We start from the raw sequence: 21,117 nt of genomic DNA, 5'->3' as shown, positions 1-21,117 counted from the left end.
GTTATTGTAAGAATCCAATGAGGTAATGCATACACAGCACTTAATATAGTGCCTAGCACACAGTGAGTGCTCAAAAATGTATTGTTGCACACGCTTATGTTTCTATATATTTATATATTTTTTAACATCTTTATTGGAGTATAACTGCTCGACAATGCTGTGTTAGTTTCTGCTTTATAACAAAGTGAATCAGCTATACATATACGTATATCCCCATATCGCCTCCCTCTTGCATGTCCCTTCCACCCTCCCTATTCTATATTTTTAAAAATATTTACTTATTTATTTATTATTTGGTTGCACCGGGTCTTAGTTGCAGTCCGTGGTCTCCTTAGTTGCGGCAGGTGGGCTCCTTAGTTGTGGCACGTGAACTCTTAGCTGCGGCATGCATGTGGGATCTAGTTCCCTGACCAGGGATCGAACCCGGGCCCCTTTCATTGGGAGCGTGGAGTCTTATCCACTGCGACACCAGGGAAGTCCCCCTATAGTTATTATTTGTGTCTCCTTAGCTAAATTGCCAGCCCTTCAATAATACTTGAATACTTCACAATTTTTAAAGTACTTTTGCACACATTTCTCTCATTTGTCCCACCCCAATCCAGAAAAATAGAGAGGAGATTACTCTCCCCACTTGGTAGGCAAAGATGCAGATTCAGAATTTAAGCTTGTTCAAAAGCTCAGCTCTAACCTGGTGCTAAAACTCAGGATTCTATAGAGCCTGGGTTCGTTGCCCTGTTCACTCATATCCTTTCTGCATCCCAGCACAGTGACACAGATGGTCAGTGCCTCATTGTTTGCTGACACTGATCCTGGAGCAGGAGTCTCTGGGAAAAGCTAGTCCTGAAGTGTGGGCCTTGGGTTTGACCATGAAGGAAGCATAAAACTCTTAATTGAATCTATAATTAAAAACATTGCCACAGAAAGGGAGTGACTGCTAATGGTTTGGGGTTTCTTTTTGGAGTGTTGAAAGTGTTCTAAATTTTTTTCTTAATTTATTTATTTTAATTTCTTTATTTTTGGCTGTGTTGGGTCTTCGCTGCTGCACGCGGGCTTTCTCTAGTTGCAGCGAGCAGGGGCTACTCTTCGTCGCGATGCACGGGCTTCTTACTGTGGTGGCTTCTCTTGTTGCAGAGCACGGGCTCTAGGCGTGAGGGCTTCAGTAGTTGTGGCTCGTGGGCTCAGTAGTTGTGGCTCGTGGGCTCTAGAGCACAGGCTCAGTAGTTGTGGCGTGCAGGCTTAGTTGCTCCGCGGCATGTAGGATCCTCCCGGACCAGGGCTCGAACCAGTGTCCCCTGCATTGGCAGGCGGATTCTTAACCACTGCACCACCAGGGAAGCCCCTGACTATGTTAAATTTTTAAAATATTGTGTTGGTTAAAAACAAGCAAAACATTAAAGAGATGAAAAGGAAAAGGAAGAATATTATGGTATATAAATTAAATTTTTTTAAAAAGTAAAGAAAGTGGAAAGGTAAACCACTGAACTGGAAAGTATAAATGCAAGGGAGTAATAAGATCCCAGGGTTGCAAGGACCAAGTAGAAGCACTCAACCATCAAAGGTCAGGTGAGAGTGGCTACCTCAATGGAGAGCAGATTCAAAGCAGAAATCAGAATATCAGGACTTCTCTGGTGGCACAGTGGTTAGGAATCCGCCTGCCAATGCAGGGGACACGGGTTCGAGCCCTGGTCTGGGAAGATCCCATATGCTGCGGAGCAACTAAGCCTGTGCGCCACAACTACTGAGCCCACATGCCACAACTACTGAAGCCCGTGCACCTAGAGCCCACGCTCCACAACAAGAGAAGCCACCACAATGAGAAGCCTGCGCACCGCAATGAAGAGTTGCCCCCGCTTGCCTCAAGTAGAGAAAGCCCGTGCATAGCAACGAAGACCCAATGCAGCCATAAATAAATAAATGAATAAATAAAATAAAATAAAATAAAATAAGAAATCAGAATATCTGACTCACAAAGACAGTGATTGACGTTGGTCATGGTGTTCCTAGAAGTGACCTAAACAGGAAGCCTACTAAATTCTTACTTGATCCGTATAAGCAGAAAAGTTCTAGGTCAAGGGAACAAAATTCTAACCAGAATCATAAAAACAGAGTCTTAACCCCTCAGTCAATTCCCAGACTTGAGTCACTTTACATACCCAGAGCCCTTTGAATGAAGAAGAGATTGGGTCTTCTTGAGGAAGAACCCCAGTACACTGCCAGGACACTGTTAATCTTTATCCTAGCCTTCCCCAAAAGGCCTTTTACCAGGGTTACTGTGCATTGGGGAAAAGGAAATAATCAGACTTTTCAGGAATACTGTCTCGGAACTGACACTAATTCCAGGAGACCCAAAATGTCACTGTGGTCCACCAATCAGAGTAGGGGCTTCCGGAGATCATAAGATGATCAATCAGGTCTATCTCACAGTGGGCTAGTGAGTCCCTGAACCCATCCTAGGGGTATTTTCTCAGTTCTGCAATGCATTATTGAAATATACTCAGCAGCTGCCAGAATACCGACATTAGTTCCCTGACTTGTGGACTGAGGGCTATTATGGTGGGACAGGCCAAATGGAAGCCACTAGAACTGCCTCTACCTAGGAAGATAGTAAAGCAAAAGCAATGCCACATTCCTGAAGGGATTACACAGATTACTACCATCCTTAAGTTCTTGAAAGATGCAGCAGTGGTGATTTCCACCACATCACCATTCAACTCACCTATTTGGCCTGTGCAGAAGACAGATGGATCTTGGAGGATGAGAGTGGATTATTGTAAGCTTAACCAGGTGGTGACTCCAATTGCCAGATGTGGTTTCATTGCTTGACCAAATTAACACACCCCTTGGTACCTGGTATGCAGCGATTGATCTGACAAGTGCCTTTTTCTCCATCCTTGCCAATAAGGACCACCGGAAGCAGTTTGCTTTTAGCTGGCAAGGCCAGCAATACACCTTCACGGTTCTACCTCAGGGGTATATCACCTCTGCAGCCCTATGTCATCATTTAGTTCACAGGGATCTCGATCACCTTCTGTTGAAAAAGCCAGTCTCATGCTCACAATATTTCATCCCCCACTCAGCAACATAAGAATGGACCTTGGGGTTGGAACACTTTCTTACCAAGAGGTAAAGTGCCCACACAGCCTGTGCACATTGTGTGGGAATCTCTCTCTCTCTCTTTCATGCTCAGTGTGTACTCCTTTGTTCTACTTAAGCAAATGCATCAGTGGTCCTCAGGCATGCCCCCAGCTATTTCATATTCCATGGGGGAGAGGGAGGGATCCTTTTACTTGGCACCAGAGGGGGTGCATGTAGGCCAATTGCCCAGCATCTGCTTCCAGGAGGGACCCACTGGCCTTAAGGGACCAACACCCACAATTGAAGTTGATCCTGCTCTGTCTCTTCTCTATGTGAGTAAAGCACTGTTCCAACCAGTGCTTGACTACATTGTTTTCCTTGGCAACTCTGTTACCAAGATGCAGTGGGCAGAAGTGTTTAGACTTCTATTCCTGGTGGCCAAACAGCACTGTGATGACCTCAGCTCTTCCTGCATGTAGTGGGAGTCCTCCCCTGACACTGGTCATCAATATATGATGTTCTGCTTGACACCTTTCTGATCCACAAGATATCAAACTTGCCCATTACATTGATGACACTATGTAGATTGGACCTAGTGAGCAAGAAGTAGCAACTACTGTCTGGGTAGCTCAGCTGGGAGAGCATCAGACTTTTAATCTGAGGGCCCAGGGTTCATGTCCCTGTCCAGGCGCCAAGAATAAATAAATAAACAGAAGAAGTAGCAACTACTGCAGACATTGGTTTTTATTGGTGAAACATATGTGTGTCAGAGGATGGGAAATAAATCTGGCTAAAGTTCGAGGCCTTTCCAGCTCAGGGAAATTTCAAGGGTCCAATGGTGTGGGGCACATCAAGATATCCCTTCTAAAGTGAAGGATCAGGGAGGGAGGGAGACGCAAGAGGGAAGAGATATGGGGACCTATGTATATGTATCACTGATTCACTTTGTTATAAAGCAGAAACTAACACACCATCGTAAAGCAATTATACTCCAATAAAGATGTAAAATAAAAATAAAATAAAGCGAAGGATCAGTTGTGGCATCTGGCCCCTTCCACAACCAAAAGAGAGGCACGACACCTTATCGGGCCTCTTTGGATTTTGGAGGCAGCATATTCCTCATTTGGGTGTGTTATTCAGGCCGATTCACCAAGTGACCTGAAAAGCTGCCAACTTTGAGCCGGGCCAGAACTAAAGAAGGCTCTGCGACAGGTCAAGCTGCTGTGCAAGCTGCTCTGCCGCGGGGGCCACACAATCCAGTAGATCCAACGGTGCTTGAAGTGGCAGTGGCGTACAGGCATGCCGTTTGGAGCCTTGGGGAGCGCCTGTAGGTGAATCGCTGCACAGGCCCTAAGGACCTTGGAGCAAAGTCCTGCAGTCCTCCACAGATAGCTAATCCTCTTTTGAGAAACAGCTCTTGGCCTGCTACTGGGTCTTAGAAGAGACTGAATGCTCCGAATGGACCACCAAATTACTGTGTGACCTGAGCTGCCCGACAAGCCATAAAGTTGGGTGTGCAAAGCTGCACTCCATCATCAAATTTAAGTGGTATATAAGAGATCAGGCCTGACTAGGCCCTGCAGGCACAAGTAAGTTACATGAAGAAATGGTTCAGATTCTCATGGCCTCCCACACACTTCTCTTCCAGCCTGCACCCATGGCCTCAGGGGAAGTTCCCTATGATCAGCTAATGGAAGAAGAGAAGACTCAGGCCTGGTTTGCAGTTGGTTCTGCACAATACACAGGCACCACCCACAAGAGAACAGCTGTAATACTACTGACCCTTCTGGGGACATCCTGAAGGACATTGTGAAGGGGAATGGTCCCAGGGGGCAGAACATAGAGAAGTGCACCTGGTTGTTCACTTTGTTTGAAAGTAGAAATGACCAGACATGTGATTATATTGTTATGTTAGCTCCTGGGCTGTGGCCAATGGCTTGGCTGAATTGTCAGGGACTTGGAAGGAACATGATTGGAAAATTTGTGACACGGAAATTTGGGGAAGAGCTATGTGATAAAACTCTCTGAATGGGCAAAAAACATGAAGATATTTGTGTTCCAAGAAAAAGCTCACAAAGAGTGACCTCAGCAGAGGAGGATCTTAATAATCAAGTGGATAGGATGACCTGTTATGGGAATACCGCCAATCTTTTTTCCCAGCCACCCCTGTCATTGCACAATGGGCCCATGAACAAAGCAGCCATTTTGGCCAGGACAGAGGTTATGCACGGACTCAGCAACACGAGCGTTCACTCACCAAGGCCAACCTGGCTAAGGCAATCACTGAGGGCCCAATCTGGCAGCAGCAGAGACCGACACTGGGCCCCCTGCCTTGTATCATTCCCCTGGGTGAACAAGTTGATTATACTGGACCACTTCCATCCTGGAAAGGGCAGTGTTTCTTTCTTAATGGAATATATATTTACTCTGGATACACATCTGCCTTCTCTGCATGCAAGTCTTCTGCCCAAATTACCATCTGTGGATTTACGAATGCCTTATCCACCATCGTGCTATTCCACAGAGCATGGCTTCTGATCATGGAAATTAGTTCTCAGCAAATGAAGTGTGGCAATGGGCCCATGCTCATGGAATTCACTGGTCTTACCATGTTTTCTGCCATTCTAAAGCAGCTGGTTTGATAGAATGGTGGAATGGCCTTTCGAAGACTTGGTTACAGTACCAGAAATAGTGGCAATCCAGGCAGGACTACTAATGGCCCAGACCTTTCAGGAATGAGAGTTTGGGTCACCACACCAGGTAAAGAACCATGACCAGCTGAGGTGCTTGCTGAAGGCAAAAAGAATGCAGAATGAATAGTAGAAGAAGGTAGTTATAAATTTCCAGTACAGCAAGATGACCAGTTACAGAAATGTAATTTCTGTAATTACAGGACTGTAATAGTTATATTTCCTTCTTATCTTGTTATGAATATGTTTGTGTGTGTATAAAAATAAAATATCTTTGTTTTTCCCCTCTCTTATTCCTTATCATGTAATATAAAATATATTGACTTTATTTTATAATATTTCAGTACTATGACCTGGTTATTGTCTTTATTTGGAGATTAGGTATGGTTTAAGAACATGTGTATTGACGAGCGGTGGACTTGTGATGGTAAATTTTATGTGCCAGCTTGACTGAGCCACAGCGTGTCCAGATATTTGGTCAAACATCATTCTGGGTATGTCTGTGAGGGTATTTCATTTTTTTTTTTTTTTTTTTTTTTTGCAGTATGCGGGCCTCTCACTGTTGTGGCCTCTCCCATTGCGGAGCACAGGCTCCGGATGCACAGGCTCAGCGGCCATGGCTCACGGGCCCAGCCGCTCCATGGCATGTGGGATCTTCCCGGACCAGGGCACGAACCCGTGTCCCCTGCCTCGGCAGGCGGACTCTCAATCACTGGGCCACCAGGGAAGCCCCTGTGAGGGTATCTCTTGATGCGATTAGCATTTTAATCAGTAGACTGAGTAAAGCAGATTGCTCTCCCTTATGTGGGTGGGTCTCATCCAATCAGCTGAAGGCCTGGACAGAATAAAAGGGCTGAGTAAGATGGAACTCCTCCTGCCTGACTGCTTGAGTTGGGACTTTGGTCTTTTCTGGCCTTTGGACTCAGACTGAAACATCAGATGGATGGAAATATATATTTTATGTTGTAAATATTTATGTTTATATTTTAAATATTATATATTTAAAATATTGGTTCTGTTTCTCTGGAGGACTCTGATACAGGCTTATATCTCACATTTAAAACAACTTTGTTGAGGCACATTTTGCATATCATAATTTGCCCTTTTCAAGTATATAATGCAATGATTTTTTTTTTTTTTTTTTTTTTTTTTCCTGCGGTACGCGGGCCTCTCTCTCACTGTTGTGGCCTCTCCCGTTGCGGAGCACAGGCTCTGGACGCACAGGCTCAGCGGCCATGGCTCACAGGCCTAGCCGCTCCGCGGCATGTGGGATCCTCCCGGACCGGGGCACGAACCCATGTCCCCTGCATCAGCAGGCAGACTCCCAACCACTGCGCCACCAGGGAAGCCCGCAATGATTTTTTTAACCCAAATTCATCAAGTTGTCCAAAATAAATCAGTTTCAGAACATTTTCATCAACCCAATATGATCTCTCATGTGCATTTAATGTTAATCTCCCCCCCTCCCTCCAAGCAATTTGTAGTTTACTTTGCATCTTTATAGCTTTGCCTTTTCTGGGTAGTTCACGTAAGTGGAAACTTACAATATGTGGCCTCTTGGCTTCTGCGGTTTATCCACATTGCAGCATGCATGCATAGTCTGTTCCTTTTTTATTGTTGAATAGTATTCCACTGTGTGGAAAGAGCATATTTTGTCTCCCATTCACTTGTTTTGGGACATTTTGGCTGTTTCCAATTGGGCTATTATGAGTAATGCTGCTAAGAACATTCCTGTGTAAGTCTTTATGTGGATACACTCTCATTGCTCTTAGATTGATGTCTGAAAGTGAAATTGCTGGTTCACACTGTAAATTTATGTTTAACATTTAAAACACTGCCAAAGTGTTTTCCAAAGTGGCTGTACCATTTTGCATTCCCACCACCAGTGTATGAGGGTTCCTGTTTCTCCATATATCTCCAAAACTTGTTATTACTTGTATTTTAAAATATGGCCATTATGTGAAAAACAATCCAAAAAAGATTTTTAAATGGTCATTGGGGAAGCTAGGGATTTTGAGAAGTAAAAGACCCTCTCTCAAAAACTGACTGCGGTCCTCCAGCCGGCAGAGGGCGCTCCGAGCCAAGACCTCTTCTCCTAGCCGTTACAGCGCCATCTTAGCGAGATCCCCGTTGCTAAGAGACGGAGATGCGTCTTTTGGTTTGGGAGCCTTGCCTCACCGCTATCCCAGGCTATCTTTTGCCTGAGGTCTGAGATCTAAGGTCCAACTACCCTCCAGGGGCAGTTCCAGAAGTCACCTTTCTGGGGACATTTTCCTCCTACCCCCTCTAGCGCTGGCCCTGGCAGGCGGAGGATCCTCGCCCAGATCCAGCTATGTCTAAGAAAGGGAAAAAGGCCAAGATGCCCCTGTCCGATGAAGAGCAGCTGCTTCTGTTTCAGCAGAAGTTGCTGGCAGAGGAGGAGATGGCCAAGAAGAAAGAGAGGCTCGTGAACCAGTTCTTGAAGGTGATGGATTTTTGCATTAACTCTCTGCCCAACCCCACACGCCCCCTGCACTGGTCCTGTTGCCTTGCTTCTGTCATTGTGGTAGCCTCATTTTCATGCTAGCCTCCGCTCCTCTGGAAATCTTAAGACCCAGATATACTTAGATTTCAGGCAATATTGTCTGGGGGAAGGGGCAGTTCTCTGTGAAGCATGGAGGGAGGAAGGTGGTGTAGAGCTTGACAATCACTCCTGAGCCCCAGAACCGGGACAGTAGGTGCTATCAGCTGTCTGAGCTGTCTGAAATCGTGATATTCTCCCTCGAGATGGGTCATTGCAAATAACATCCTGCTCTGATGCTTCCACCCAGAAGGAAATTCACGCTAGCTCTCCCTACAATGCCATTGGGCTGCTCCTGTCTTACTTCAGACCCTCCCAAAACAAGAACAGGAACTCCTGAGTGTTAGCCATGAGGAGCTTTGGTCCCTCAGAAAAGAAAAAGGGTGATCTTGTTTGTTGTACTATATCAGGGCTTTTAACCCTGACCTCTGGGAGGGGGTGGTTATTTATTCCTTCACACAGGATAAGCTGGCCAAGGAGGAGCACAACTCTGCTCTGAACCTTAATAAGATTAACACACAGTGGAGGACGGTCCTTCGGGAAGTCAAGACCAGAGAGCTTCATAAGGACATTGAGATCCTCAGCCAAACATTTGAACGAGTGGTGGACTGCAAGGACAGTGTCATCAAGGCAAGCTCTCTTCCCAAAGAAACACTTGAATATGACTGTCTTGATCTCTTAATAGAATGGGCCTAGTGAAGTAATTGATCTTAAAGCCCTCCCAAGACACATGAAATGAAAACTAGAATACTGAGCCGTCATCCTTCTCCTTCTGTTAGAGGAGCCATTCTCCTTGGTCATCTACTGCCTCAAACCAGTACTATATTAGAGTTGTAAGGCACAGTAGACATCACCTAATGACTTGAACTTAGTTCTATACCTTCATTTCAATGTGAGAAGACTCAGTTCCAGAGGCAGGAACCAGTTTGCTCAAGGTCACACAGCTAGTCAGTGAGAGAGCTGTGGCTACACACGGATTTCTTGATCCCCACTCCAGTGCTTTATTCAACCAAATTCTATTTGGCCTCTTTGATTCAACTCCAGTGGCCCTGGATGAGGTTGAGAAGATCTCCATCGGTAAGAGCAGTTCTGTATCTCTAAGCAATTCAATCAGCCAACCTTATGTTTTGGGGAGGTTCTTGAGTTGAGTATATACCATCTTTTCTTCTAAGGGGTTTCTTCTCTTGAGTTCCAAATCCCTTATTCAGGATCCCTCGATATCTGTTCCTGGCTGTGTCACTGTCCTCAAAACTGAGCTCATGAGCTCCTCCTTCTCTAGCCAGCCCCATTTCCCATCCTCCACCATCTGATCTTCCTCATACTCTCTATTTGGGTAGGACCATTCACCAGATCACCCAACCCAGGAATCTGGGAATCATCCCAGCTTTTGCTTCCATTCCTAACTTCTGTTACTAAGTCTTGTATAAATCTTCTGCTTAAATATTTTTCAGAGTCACACCCTGCTCTTCTTCCTCACTGTCCTGCTGTAGTTGAGACGGGCATTATCTATTGCAATAGTCTCTTTTTTTATGTTTTAATTTAATTTATTTATTTTGGGCTGTATTGGGTCTTCATTGCTGTGTGTGCGGGCTTTCTCTAGTTGTGGCGAGCGGGGGCTACTCTTTGTTGCGGTGCGCGGGCTTCTCACTGCGTGGCTTCTCTTGTTGCGGAGCACGGACTCTGGGCGCGAGGGCTTCAGTAGTTGTAGCACGAGGGCTTTGGTAGTTGTAGCACACGGGCTCAGTAGTTGTGGCTCACAGGCTCTAGCGCGCAGGCTCAGTAGGTGTGGCGCACAGGCTTAGTTGCTCCACGGCATGTGGGATCTTCCCAGACCAGGGCTCAAACCCATGTCCCGTGCACTGGCAGGTGTATTCCTAACCACTGCGCCACCAGGGAAGTCCTCACCAGGATTATCTTTCTAAAGCAAATATCTGATCCTGTTACTCCACTGCGTAAATCTCCTTAGTGGCTCCCCTCTTCTACAGAAAAAATCGAAACTCCTTGGAAGGAACATCAAACATCAAAGCCCTTCGTGATCTGGCCTCTACCTGTACCTTTCACATAGCCAGCCTTCTTTCCTGTGCCTTTGCACGTGCCATTCCCTATCTCCCCAGTTTTCCTGGGAAACTCTCACTCCTGCTTCAAGAGTGATACAAATGACATCTCTTCTATGAAGCCCTCCTCAGTGCTCTTAGTCAGATGTAGGCACTAAGTCCTTTATATCCCATTGTCACTGGGAAATCATCAACCTCATAGCATTTTTCATGCTGTAATTTCTTTTCAGAATTTACAAAATCAGAATTTAATCTGAACTTTATACCTGGGGTTTTTTGGGGGTTTCTTTTCAGAATTTATTGTAATTTTCTACTTATATAACTTTTCCTACTGCAAGACTTCAAGCTCCTTTGGGGGCACTGAGAATGTCTTTAGATCTCTGAATCCTCAGCATCCAGCACAGTGCTGGTACATAGCAGGTTTAGTAAACATTTCTTGAGTGAGTGAATAGTCTTCCATTATCAGCACCTATTTCAGATCTTTTTCATACTAAACATGTAAGGTAAAAGCTAGCAATGTGGTAGTTTACAGTGAGTGGATCATGTGGGCATTTGGTAAATGCTTTTTTGCTTTATTCGCTTTAATTTGTTTTACTTTTTTGAATAGGTAGTTCACTCACAATATTCAAAATTCAAAAGATAAAAAAGTTATATATAGAAAAGTTCCCTCCCACTGGTGCCTTTCAGCCACCCAGTGCCCCTCCCAATAATTTTAGTTTCATGAGTAAACCTTTTTTTTTTACACAAATGGTAGTATTACATAGTGTTCTGCCCCTTGCCTTTTTCACTTAATAATATATCCTGGGGATTATTCAACATTAGCCCATAAAGAGCTTCTCATTTTTTTTTTAACAACTGCATAGTATACTGTATTGTAGTTTAACATGTTACTTTGTCCTCAGTATTTCCTGTGTCTTGGTAATTTGATCTAGAAGCTTGCAGGTGTTGTGTTCTTCTATTAGGAGGCACATTTGTGATGTTAGCAGCTGTTGATTATCCGTTAATTCATTGGGGGTTGCAAAATGCTGATTTTCTAATAGTATTCTTTTTTCATTTATTAGTTTGAATACTTCTGTAAAGAGATACTATCATTTACCATTCAGCTACCCAGAGGTATACTTTATATAAGAAATGCTTATATACACTATAGGTTATATAAGAAATGCTCTTTCTCTTCCCTTTACAAACCAGTTTAAAAAAAAAAGAATCGGTTGTCTGGCATCCTCTAATGGTAACTGATTTTTTTAAAAAGTATCCTGATAAACTCATAATCAAACATATTTGATATGTTTTGATCCATTGCAGTTCTTATCCACATTGATGCTCACACGGTCCCTTTTTTTTCTAGGGGACATGTTCTCATTTTTTATTGCTACATCACAAACCACCCTAAATTAGCGACTTACAACAATTTATTTCACTCTGTCTCGTGGTTCTGCAGGTTGACTTAGCTTACCAGGGAGGTTCTTGCCTGACATCTCTCGTACGGTTTTCAGTCAGATGTCATTTGGGGCTGCAGTCACCTGAAGGCTTGACTGAGCTGGATGTGTAAGATGACTGACAGTTGATTCTGACTATCCGCTGGGAGCTCAGCTGGGCCGTTGACTGGAATGAATGCTTCCACATGGCCCCTTCACCAGCACTGGCTTCTCACATTCACAAGTGGCAGAGCCAGAGCTCCCAGAGCCAAAGAATTGGCTTTAGAGACTAGGGAAAATAGGAACTAGCTAGCCGAATACATTTTTATTTTCTCACAGAGATGCCATTCAGCCAAAATGGTAACTCTGTGTTTCCTACCCAGTCGTTAGTGAAGGACCTGTCAGAAGCTGAGGAGCAGTACGCCCACGCACTGCGCAGCCACTTGCATAACATCGACCGGCTCTTGGCCCTGCAGAGACGCCGGCTCAGCCTCCTAGAGGAAAGTTACAACGTGGAGCTGGAGGCCCTGACCAAGGAGTTTGAGACAGAAAGGTATGGGGACCTAAGGGGAGATATGGGGGTGTTGAGCCCAGGGGACTATCTAGAGCCTATGTCAAGATGCTGGCTGTAAGCAGCCACCCACTTTCAACTATCAAAATCCTACACATCTACCTCTCTGGGGGACAGGGATGGGAAGGAGACTTTTCACTGCAACCTTTTGTACTTTTTGATTTTTGTATCATATGAATGTATTACCTATTCAAAAATCAAAATAATCTTATTCATTCTTTCTGGCCCTGAAAAGAATAGAACCCGCCTTCCCTCTGTCCTTCTTCAGTACCTAAGAGTTTGTACCGTTCATATAGTTTTATTACATATTGCTTTGCATTGTCATTATTGATCCCTATGCTTTATGCCTCAGAGCAGAGACAGTATCTTATCTCCTACAGGAAGACAATTATTGACCAACATGAAAAAGAGATTCACTACCTACAAGATGTCTTCATGGCCATGGAGCAGAACTGCATAGATTCTGAGTACGAAAGCAAGCTGGAGTTCCAGAGCATGTGGGAAGATCTCAAAAACAAGGTACAGAGGGAGAGCAGAAGGGCAGGAACTGGGAGAAAGTGAGAGAAAATCGCTCAAGGCTAGTAGAGCTAGAAGAGATCCCTTTAACCAACATAGCCAATAAAATGCCTGTTGCTGCCGTAGGTACCCCTACTGCTTTTTGTAATTTTGTGAAAATTGGTGGGGAGGGGGAACCATTCTGAAATGTCAAGGAAGTGCATTTTAGAGCTAACGCACACCAAGGAGATCGTCTGGCTTCACCTCTGTGATTTGTAGATGAAGAAATTAAGGCCCAAAGAAGTGAAATGACCTGCCAAAGTCATGCTGCTGGTCTGTGGTAGAACCAGGGGGAGAGTCCAGTTCTCCTGTCCCTTGGCCCCAAGAGCTTCCACCACCCTGGAGGTTGCAGACTTAGCCAGCCTGCAGACCTGGATTTGGGGGGTGGGGCCCTTTGCTTCTTTTTGGCTGCATTGGGTCTTCGTGGCTGTGCGCAGGCTTTCTCTAGTTGCGGTGAGTGGGGGCTACTCTTCGTTGTGGTGTGCGGGCTTCTCATCACGTTGGCTTCTCTTGTTGCAGAGCATGGGCTCTAGGCATGGGGGCTTCAGTAGTTGTGGCACGCAGGCTCAGTAGTTGTGGCTCGCGGGCTCTAGAGCACAGGCTCAGTAGTTGTGGCGCACGGGCATAGTTGCTCCACGGCATGTGCGATCCTCCCGGACCAGGGCTCGAACCCGTGTCCCCTGCATTGGCAGGTGGAGTCTTAACCACTGCGCCACCAGGGAAGCCCCCGCTTTGTTTTTATTTTGCCTCATAATGTTTCATTAAAAATTTTTTATAAGCTTTCTACATTTAAAAATTGGAAGATTTCACATAAAAATCCAAATTTTCAGCTTCCCTTGAAAAATGTAAAGATCTGGTAACACTGGGCCACATTCCAAATGGAGACATTCATGTGAAGCTGAGCAGCTGTGCTCCCACCCCCCCCAAACACACACCAATGGAGCATTTCCTCTCTGGTTTGCCACAGGCCCCAGCTAGCCCACAGCGCTTATTTATATCATCTGCCTGGTTTGTAGGCATTTTCACTGGCAACCTCTGCACCACGCTGTGCTACAAACAGTTCAAGAGGGGGAGGTTGCTGGTGGAAGTGAAAGGGTGCTAATAGGGTAATTCCAAGCACTGGCTATTTTGGGGCCACTTCCCAGAATTTAGAAGAGAAGCACTTTCTAAGACTGCAACTGGAGCATACAGTAGAAGATCTGTGGAGAAGGTTCCAGGATGCACTCAAGAATTACACTGATGCCACAGAGGATCGAAAGATCGCCTTCGAGACTCTAAAGGTAAAGGACGAGAAGAGCTCCAAAGAGATTGAAGCACAGATGAAAAAAATACAGAGACTACAGGTTAGTGCAGCCCACCTGAAAGACTCACTGCTTTAACTGTTCCATTATCCCCTGTTCTCCTTTCCCCAGTTTCTACTGGGCCTCATCACTGGTTGGGGAAAGATGGTATGCTCTGGTATCAGTCCCCAGACAGTCCTTTTACCTGCTCCCTGAAGACCCTCACCTAGTCAAGTGTTTCCTCTAACCTACCCTGTTCCTCTAGGATTCCATAATTATTTTAAAAGGCAAGATCATGGTGCACGGCCGTGAGAGTGAAGAACAGAACCGGGACATTCGTGAGGACAAGGAGTTGGTCCTTGTACAACTGCGAAAACTTAAGGCCCAAAGGACTCAGGCCCGGGGAATATCACAGGAGAACTTAGTCAAACTCACCCTGGAAAGTAATGCCACCCTCAAGGCCCTGAGGAAGATTGTCGACAAGGTAACAAAGGGGAGAAGGCAGCCAGAACAGAACCAAGGAACACAGCTCCCTGCGAAGCGAAAGGGGCTGGGGAGACATAGAGGGCTTCCCCCTGCTTCCTGCCTGAATGCATACTTGGAAAGCCTATTCTATTCCATGTTCCCTCTCCTCTCACATTTTAAGTGAAGTTACTTCATGATGAATGACTTTTAGAAGAGTATAAAATACTTGGAATAGTGCTTGGCACATAGCTCTCTCTGTTGGATGTATTTATTACTTTTGTCTCCCATTTGGATAAGTAGCTCCCCTGGATTGAAGCAGGGGAACCAAATCCACTATTTCCCCTCCCCACTCCCTTTCCTAATGAAAGGTCTCTTCTTGCTTCCAATAGGGTGAAAAGGTCCTTAAACTTGCTGAGATATGTAGGAAATTTGAAACAGAGGAAGAAAAAGTGCTGCCTTTTTATTCATCGGTATTGACTCCCGAGGAGCAGGAGGACATAGAGAAGATTGACCCAGAGGAGTTTAATGAGGAGCTTGGAAAGGTAAGCTTCCTACGGCCCAGAGGCCACCGCCCAGGGCTGGGGCTACACTTGCTAACGGGTGCTACCACACCCCTTCTCCCTTTAATTCAATTCCCAGGTGATAATGGACCACATAGGGATGGAGAATTTCTGGAAAAGGTACAACAAAGTGAAACTGGAGCAACTGAGCCTTCAACACAGACGTGCCCAGTTGTTAGAAATCAATGAGAAGCTGCGGGAGATGCTCAAGCAGTACTTGGATGGCATCTCAGTGAGTGATGAAGTGCTGAGCCAGCTCAGCCCACGCTTCATCGTCAATCAAAGCAGCAACTTACCCCAGCCCCCGTCCATGCCTACAGCCCAGCCAGGTGACCAAAAACCTCCAGCCACTTACAACATCATTGAAGCAGCCCATGTGATCGCCCACATCCTGTGATACAAGGATAAAAATCTCTTTTCAACCCCCAGAGAATGTTTTGAGAGACCTGAGGACTTTGCTATTAAAAATCTCCATGGAGTTTATGAGCTCCTTGTATCTTTGCCATGTTGGATAGAACAGTCTACTTGGAGGACACTAGGAATACAGCGGCCCTAGGGGGTAAAGAGAATAGCTAGGCAACTACCCAGAGGCTTACTTCTCAGTGATGGATTGCTCCTCAGTCAGGACGCCATGGGAGCCAAAACACATACCTTCGGGACCCAGAGATCCCATGGTCCTTGGGGTAAGTTAAGACAGGAAGAGGAGGGCCAGGAGAAGAGATCCAAAGCCTCCAACCACCCCCATGCCAGGCAAGACCCAACGAAGAATGCCCTTTCTCCCCAGTCCTTTACCTTATTCCCACTTACAAAGGTAGCAGCAGAAAGTATCGGATGAAAAATGCAAAGATTTTTAAAAATTATTTTTTATTTCTTTTTGCTCTTGTTTCTTTTCTCTTCCTTGAGCTTCTTTTTGGAGACTTTAGGTCTGCTGGCCTTTTTGTATAGGTGATACCCAATGAGGCCCAGGAGGGTTGGCACCATGGCCATGCCTACCAGAGGCAAAATGCCCTTCACCAGCTTTTGCCAGTAGTTGGCTCGGATCAGTGCAATGAGCTCCACGTCAAAATGCAGCTCTGCATCCGCTGGAGGCAGAGAGGAGGTGAAGGTTAGAATCCCTGTGCATGTTACCCAGGACTCAGATCTGAATGAAAGCGGGGAGGGCAGACCACAACCACAGCACCAACTGTAAAGCTGGCAAGATTTAAATGTGGGGCTGAGTTCTCTTACAAAGGCAGAAGCAGAGGAGGGTTATGAGCTATCTAGTTATAGTCACGTTTACCTCAAATATACAAGTGTGGCTTGTATTCACTGACAGGTCTTTGCCAGGACAGAAAAACCTTCTGTGAAAAGTACTTGTAAAGTCCATTTGTAAGTTAGAGACCTCTGTACTAACTGTATTCCATTTCTGAACAGCCACATGGAGAGAATCTTTGCAGGGCTGAAATTAATTGGATTTAAACTAGACTTTTTAAAATTTCACCAACCAATAAGCACACCTCAATGTGATTGTTAAAAAAAAAAAAATAGGTGTTTCAACATAAGGGCTAGAGAGGAAGAAGGATGTGGTTTAAGAAGTAAGGAGTGGGGCTTCCCTGGTGGCGCAGTGGTTGAGAGTCCGCCTGCCGATGCAGGGGACACGGGTTCGTGCCCCGGTCCAGGAAGATCCCACATGCCTAGCGGAGCGGCTAGGCCCGTGAGCCATGGCCGCTGAGCCTGCGCATCCGGAGCCTGTGCTCCGCAACGGGAGAGGCCACAACAGTGAGAGGCCTGCGTACTGCAAAAAAAAAAAAAAAAAAAAAAAAAAAAAAAAGGAGTGGAGGAATGGACAGGAATGAGTGGGGGGAGAAATGCAAACAAGAAGCACTGGAAATGAGGAGGTAACAGAACTTTGGGTAAAAGAATTTCTCTTTAGTCCCCTGACCCTCTCTATGGGTCTCTGTCTAAGCTGGAACTCGGATAAGAACTTTTATCCCAATACTCTGAAGTACAAGTCATTTTCGCTAGTAGAACATTTCTTATAACCAAAAGCAAGAGATATGCATCTTGGGAAATCTGTCCAGTCTCAGGCCTTCAAAAATAGGTATCAGCAGTGACCTGTGAGGGCTTTTAAAGTTAGGGGGTAGGCTTGGCTTTTTTTTTTTAACTTATTTTTAATTTTTATTTATTTAATTTATCTTGGTTGCACCAGGTCTTAGTTGCAGCATGTATGTGGGATCTAGTTCCCTGACCAGGGATCAAACCCGAGTTCCCTGCATTGGAGGGAAGATTCTTAACCACTGCACCACCAGGGAAGTCCCAGGCTTGGATTTTAAAAGTTGTTTTTTGTTTTATTTTGTTTTGAATTACTTGACTGTGATCATCCTGGCGGAGGCTGAAAGGAACGGTGGAGATGTGGTGAGAAGCCATGCCAACTGCACAACCAACAGTTTGGAGTTGTAGGAAAAGGGCAGGAAAGAAGTCCAGAGTTCTCGGAGAGGTGGCACAGGCAGCAGACTCGTGTGGCTCAAGCAGGTGTCTCCTCCCTAAAAAGTTGCTGTCTGCCAGAGGACAAGCCAGTGGCTTTAACAGGTTATATATTCCTAGTCCCTGCTGGTGATCTGGGGAGGAAGAAGGCGGCCCTGCAGAAGGAAGCCTCAGCCACTCCTGTACCTTTCGGGAAACTGGGTTTAGACCTTCTCAAGCTCCAGACAACGTGCATAGCTCCTTGTTTGTGGCTCTTCAAGACGGGGGGGTTTTTTTGTTTGTTTTTGCTGCACAGTGCAGCATGTGGGATCTTAGTTCCCAAATCATGGACCCAACCTGCGCCCCGTGCATTGGAAGCATAGGGTCTTAACCACTGGACTGCCAGGGAAGTCCCCGGGACTGGGTATTCTGATAGCCACAGAGAGAGGCCTAGTCAGATTACCTGGGATAGACGGCGGAAATCCCCGTTTTCCATAGGCCAAGTGAGAAGGAACGATTACCCTTCGCTTCTCTCTGAGGGAAGGAATGTGAGTCATAGCCAGAGGTGGGAACAGGTGGGCCAGCCACCTCGGTCCCTCTGAAGCCCCACCAACAAAACCCTCTGGATATTCACACTCAAAACGTGAACTTCCCACCTGAGCACCAAATAGGTTGATCAGCCAAGGCGTCCATCCCCCCACATGTCTCAGCTCCACCAACAAAATCCACAGCCAGGAAGCCTGAGGCTTCATCCAAAGCCTCAGTGCCCAGTGACCTTGACCTGCCCAGTGTGAAGCCAAAGCCCATTCTCCTGCCTCCTCTAGGAGCAGGGATAGCAGAGCCATGCAGGGGGGGTACCCAAGCCCACCTGCCCAGATACTCACCCCACACACATGTCTAGAAGGCTCTGCTCCAGACCTTGAGGAAGAAGACACAACTGAATAGGAAACTACCTACATTCCCCAAATCCCAGGAGAGGAGGCTCAAAGGCTCCCCATGGACCCTCAGTTGAGCTCCCCACTGCTGGAATCTCTGGCTTCCAATGCGGTATGGGGCAAGAGGAGTACTAGAAGCGGGGTTTGAACCTCAGGAGGTGGCTGGTAGAGCCCTGGGGTCTTATTCCAGGGGACATTTCCACTGCAGCTTAGGTGTTGAAGAAGCTAAGCAAGGGCTTAGGTTGGGAAGAAGTGGAATGGGAGGTACGGCTCACATACCTGGTATCACCTGCTTTTGGCCAAGTTCTATAACCAGAGGATCTCTGGTCAGAGAAGTGTCAAAGATGCGTCCATCTACCAAGCTGCCCTGGGGGGTGGGGGTGGGGGGAAGAGCTTCTAGAGCACACACCTAGTACCTCTCCCTCCCAGCAGGGCGCGCACACACCTGGGCCTCGGTCGGCAACCCCCTAGCGACTGCAGCCTAGCATTCCCCTCGGGGCAGAAAGGGCTGGCGCTTCTCAGAGATCCCTCCACCCTTCACTTCTCAGGGCCAGGGAGGAACTGGCGGAAAAGCAGGGAGGTAAAAAGGGTAGGGAAGAGAAGCGCCCCTCCCCCGGCCACGTGCTGGAGGACCCCCAGAGCCGGAGTGACTCGCGAACCGCTTGCCACGTGTCCAAGCTAAAGCTGACGTGTTGCTGCAGGGCGCCGCCCCCCCCCCGGCCCCGCCCCGGCCCCCCAGACCCCTCACCGAGTAGTGTATGTGAAGCGTGTCTCCAAAGGCAGCAGGCTCAGCACACGGTTCCGGGGGCTCCACCTATGATCGCACTACAGGAGTCACGGAGGCTCCTCCAAAGATCCCGTTCTTGCCCTTAGACTCAGCACCCCCAATTCAGTGCCCGCACTGCCTCTCCTCCCCGCTCCCAGGTTCCTTGAGACCCCGGCATTCTCCTCACGAGGCCCGACCTCCAAAGAGCCCGCCCGGGACTATCTCCTCCTCACCAGAGTCTCTACTTGGAGGGTCCGGACGGGACTTTCGGTTTCGAACCCAGCCTCAGCCCGGCACACCGCCCCACTGAGCAGCAGCGGCAGCAGCAGCAGCAGACGGAGCGGGAGAAGTGAGGGGCGCAGGGTCATGACTGGATGGGGGCAGGGCACGGGACACCCAGGACAGGCTGTTGGGTGGCAGCGGCTAGGACCGCAGTTCCTTCAGCGCCCAGGCCAGACTGGACGGGGCGGGTCGCGACGCGCGCCAGCTCCTCCTCCCGCAGCCCTTCCTCCACCTTGTCCCCACCTCCCGGAGGGAGGAGGCCGCGGGAGCTCTCCCTGCCCTCTGAGATTCTGACCTGTCCGTTAGCCGTTCAGTCCCATAGCGAGGGGCTGGGTCACATAATGACACCCATTTACGTTTACCTACTGTGTTCCAGACACTTGTCTGTAATCCTCAAAACCACCTTGAAAGGTAGGCATAATTGTTTCCATTTTACAGATGAGGAACTGGGTGTTCAGGTTAAGTAAGTTGCTCAAGGTCATCTAGCTAGGTGGTGACAGAGACAGGATTCAAACCCAGGACTACCTGAGTCCAGCCAGTTTGCGCTCTGGTCTTTCCTCTTAAAGATACATGTGTCCTCACACCTATCCTGGCAGTGTCTGGCTGGCCCACCGCAACCCAGCAGCTGCCAAAGGTCGTATCCCTCTCCCATATCCAGCCCTTCAGCTTGATTTTCTGGAGGTCATATACCCAAAAGGAGGGAGGGTGTTGCCCCATCACCCTGTCCTTAAGGTAACTGAAAAGAGCACAGGCTATTTCACTGTAAGGGTGGGATGAATCCCTGATCTTTTCCTCTGACATTACCATTTCCTTTCTCCTTTCATCAACAAAATTGTCAAAAAACCAGCTACATACACCCATTTTATGTTTGTGCAAGGACTCCGGTTTTTTTGTTTGTTTTTAGAAATTCTTATTTATTTTGGCTGCATTGGGTCTTCGTTGCTGCGCGTGGACTTTCTCTAGTTGCGGCCAGCGGGGGCTGCTCTTCGTTGAGGTGGCTTCTCTTGTAGGCTTCAGTAGTTGTGGCACATGGGCTCAGTAGTTGTGGCTTGCAGGCTGTAGAGCACAGGCTCAGTAAGTTGTAGCGCATGGGCTTAGTTGCTCCGCAGCATGCGGGATCTTCTCGGACCAGGGCTCAAACCCGTGTCCCCTGCATTGACAGGTGTTTTTTTTGTTTGTTTTTTTGCGGTACGCGGGCCTCTCACCGCTGTGGCCTTTCCCGTTGCGGAACACAGGCTCCGGACGCGCAGGCCCAGCGGCCACGGCCCACGGGCCCAGCCGCTCCGCGGCATGTGGAATCCTCCCGGACCGGGGCACGAACCCGCGTCCCCTGCATCGGCAGGCGGACTCTCAACCACTGCGCCACCAGGGAAGCGCCCTGACAGGTGGATTCTTAACCACTGCGCCACCAGGGAAGTCCCAGGACTTCAGTTTTTAAAAGACTTTTTAAGTTATTTCGGGTGA

At 47.2% G+C, this 21,117-nt stretch overlaps 2 protein-coding genes and 1 non-coding gene across 6 annotated transcripts; 2 read left to right on the top strand and 1 right to left on the bottom strand.

Moving 5' to 3' along the window:
• Window positions 1–3,693: 3,693 nt before the first annotated feature.
• On the top strand, window positions 3,694–3,766 carry TRNAK-UUU. Its single transcript has one exon. It is a non-coding gene; the product is annotated as a tRNA-Lys (tRNA).
• Window positions 3,767–7,885: 4,119 nt separating this feature from the next.
• On the top strand, window positions 7,886–15,714 carry CCDC65 (coiled-coil domain containing 65). 3 transcript variants are annotated; one of them, XM_032645746.1, is made up of 8 exons: window positions 7,886–8,229; window positions 8,788–8,955; window positions 12,181–12,350; window positions 12,749–12,887; window positions 14,069–14,266; window positions 14,469–14,687; window positions 15,058–15,210; window positions 15,308–15,714. In XM_032645746.1, exons 1-8 carry the CDS (start codon window positions 8,098–8,100, stop codon window positions 15,623–15,625), a joined length of 1,497 nt encoding a protein of 498 aa, XP_032501637.1. In that variant the 5' UTR covers window positions 7,886–8,097; the 3' UTR covers window positions 15,626–15,714. The 3 variants fall into 3 exon arrangements, with proteins under 3 accessions (XP_032501637.1, XP_032501638.1, XP_032501639.1); XM_032645747.1 differs by lacking the exon at window positions 8,788–8,955 and having other exon boundaries at window positions 7,927–8,229; XM_032645748.1 differs by lacking the exons at window positions 7,886–8,229; window positions 8,788–8,955 and adding an exon at window positions 11,478–11,492.
• A 359-nt stretch (window positions 15,715–16,073) lies between these two features.
• Window positions 16,074–19,849, bottom strand: FKBP11 (FKBP prolyl isomerase 11). 2 transcript variants are annotated; one of them, XM_032647266.1, is made up of 6 exons: window positions 19,605–19,845; window positions 19,354–19,419; window positions 18,885–18,972; window positions 18,555–18,588; window positions 18,134–18,204; window positions 16,074–16,310 (listed from the first exon to the last, which is right to left on the bottom strand). In XM_032647266.1, the coding sequence occupies exons 1-6, from the start codon at window positions 19,737–19,739 to the stop codon at window positions 16,093–16,095; spliced, it is 612 nt and encodes a 203-aa protein (XP_032503157.1). In that variant the 5' UTR covers window positions 19,740–19,845; the 3' UTR covers window positions 16,074–16,092. The 2 variants fall into 2 exon arrangements, with proteins under 2 accessions (XP_032503157.1, XP_032503156.1); XM_032647265.1 differs by lacking the exon at window positions 16,074–16,310 and adding an exon at window positions 17,011–17,765 and having other exon boundaries at window positions 19,605–19,849.
• Window positions 19,850–21,117: the final 1,268 nt, after the last annotated feature.

This window comes from Phocoena sinus, chromosome 10 (genome assembly GCF_008692025.1).
Source record: "Phocoena sinus isolate mPhoSin1 chromosome 10, mPhoSin1.pri, whole genome shotgun sequence".
Lineage (NCBI taxonomy): Eukaryota > Metazoa > Chordata > Mammalia > Artiodactyla > Phocoenidae > Phocoena > Phocoena sinus.
The sequence above is the reverse complement of the archived record's forward strand: the minus strand, read 5'-3'. Positions and strand labels throughout refer to the sequence as shown.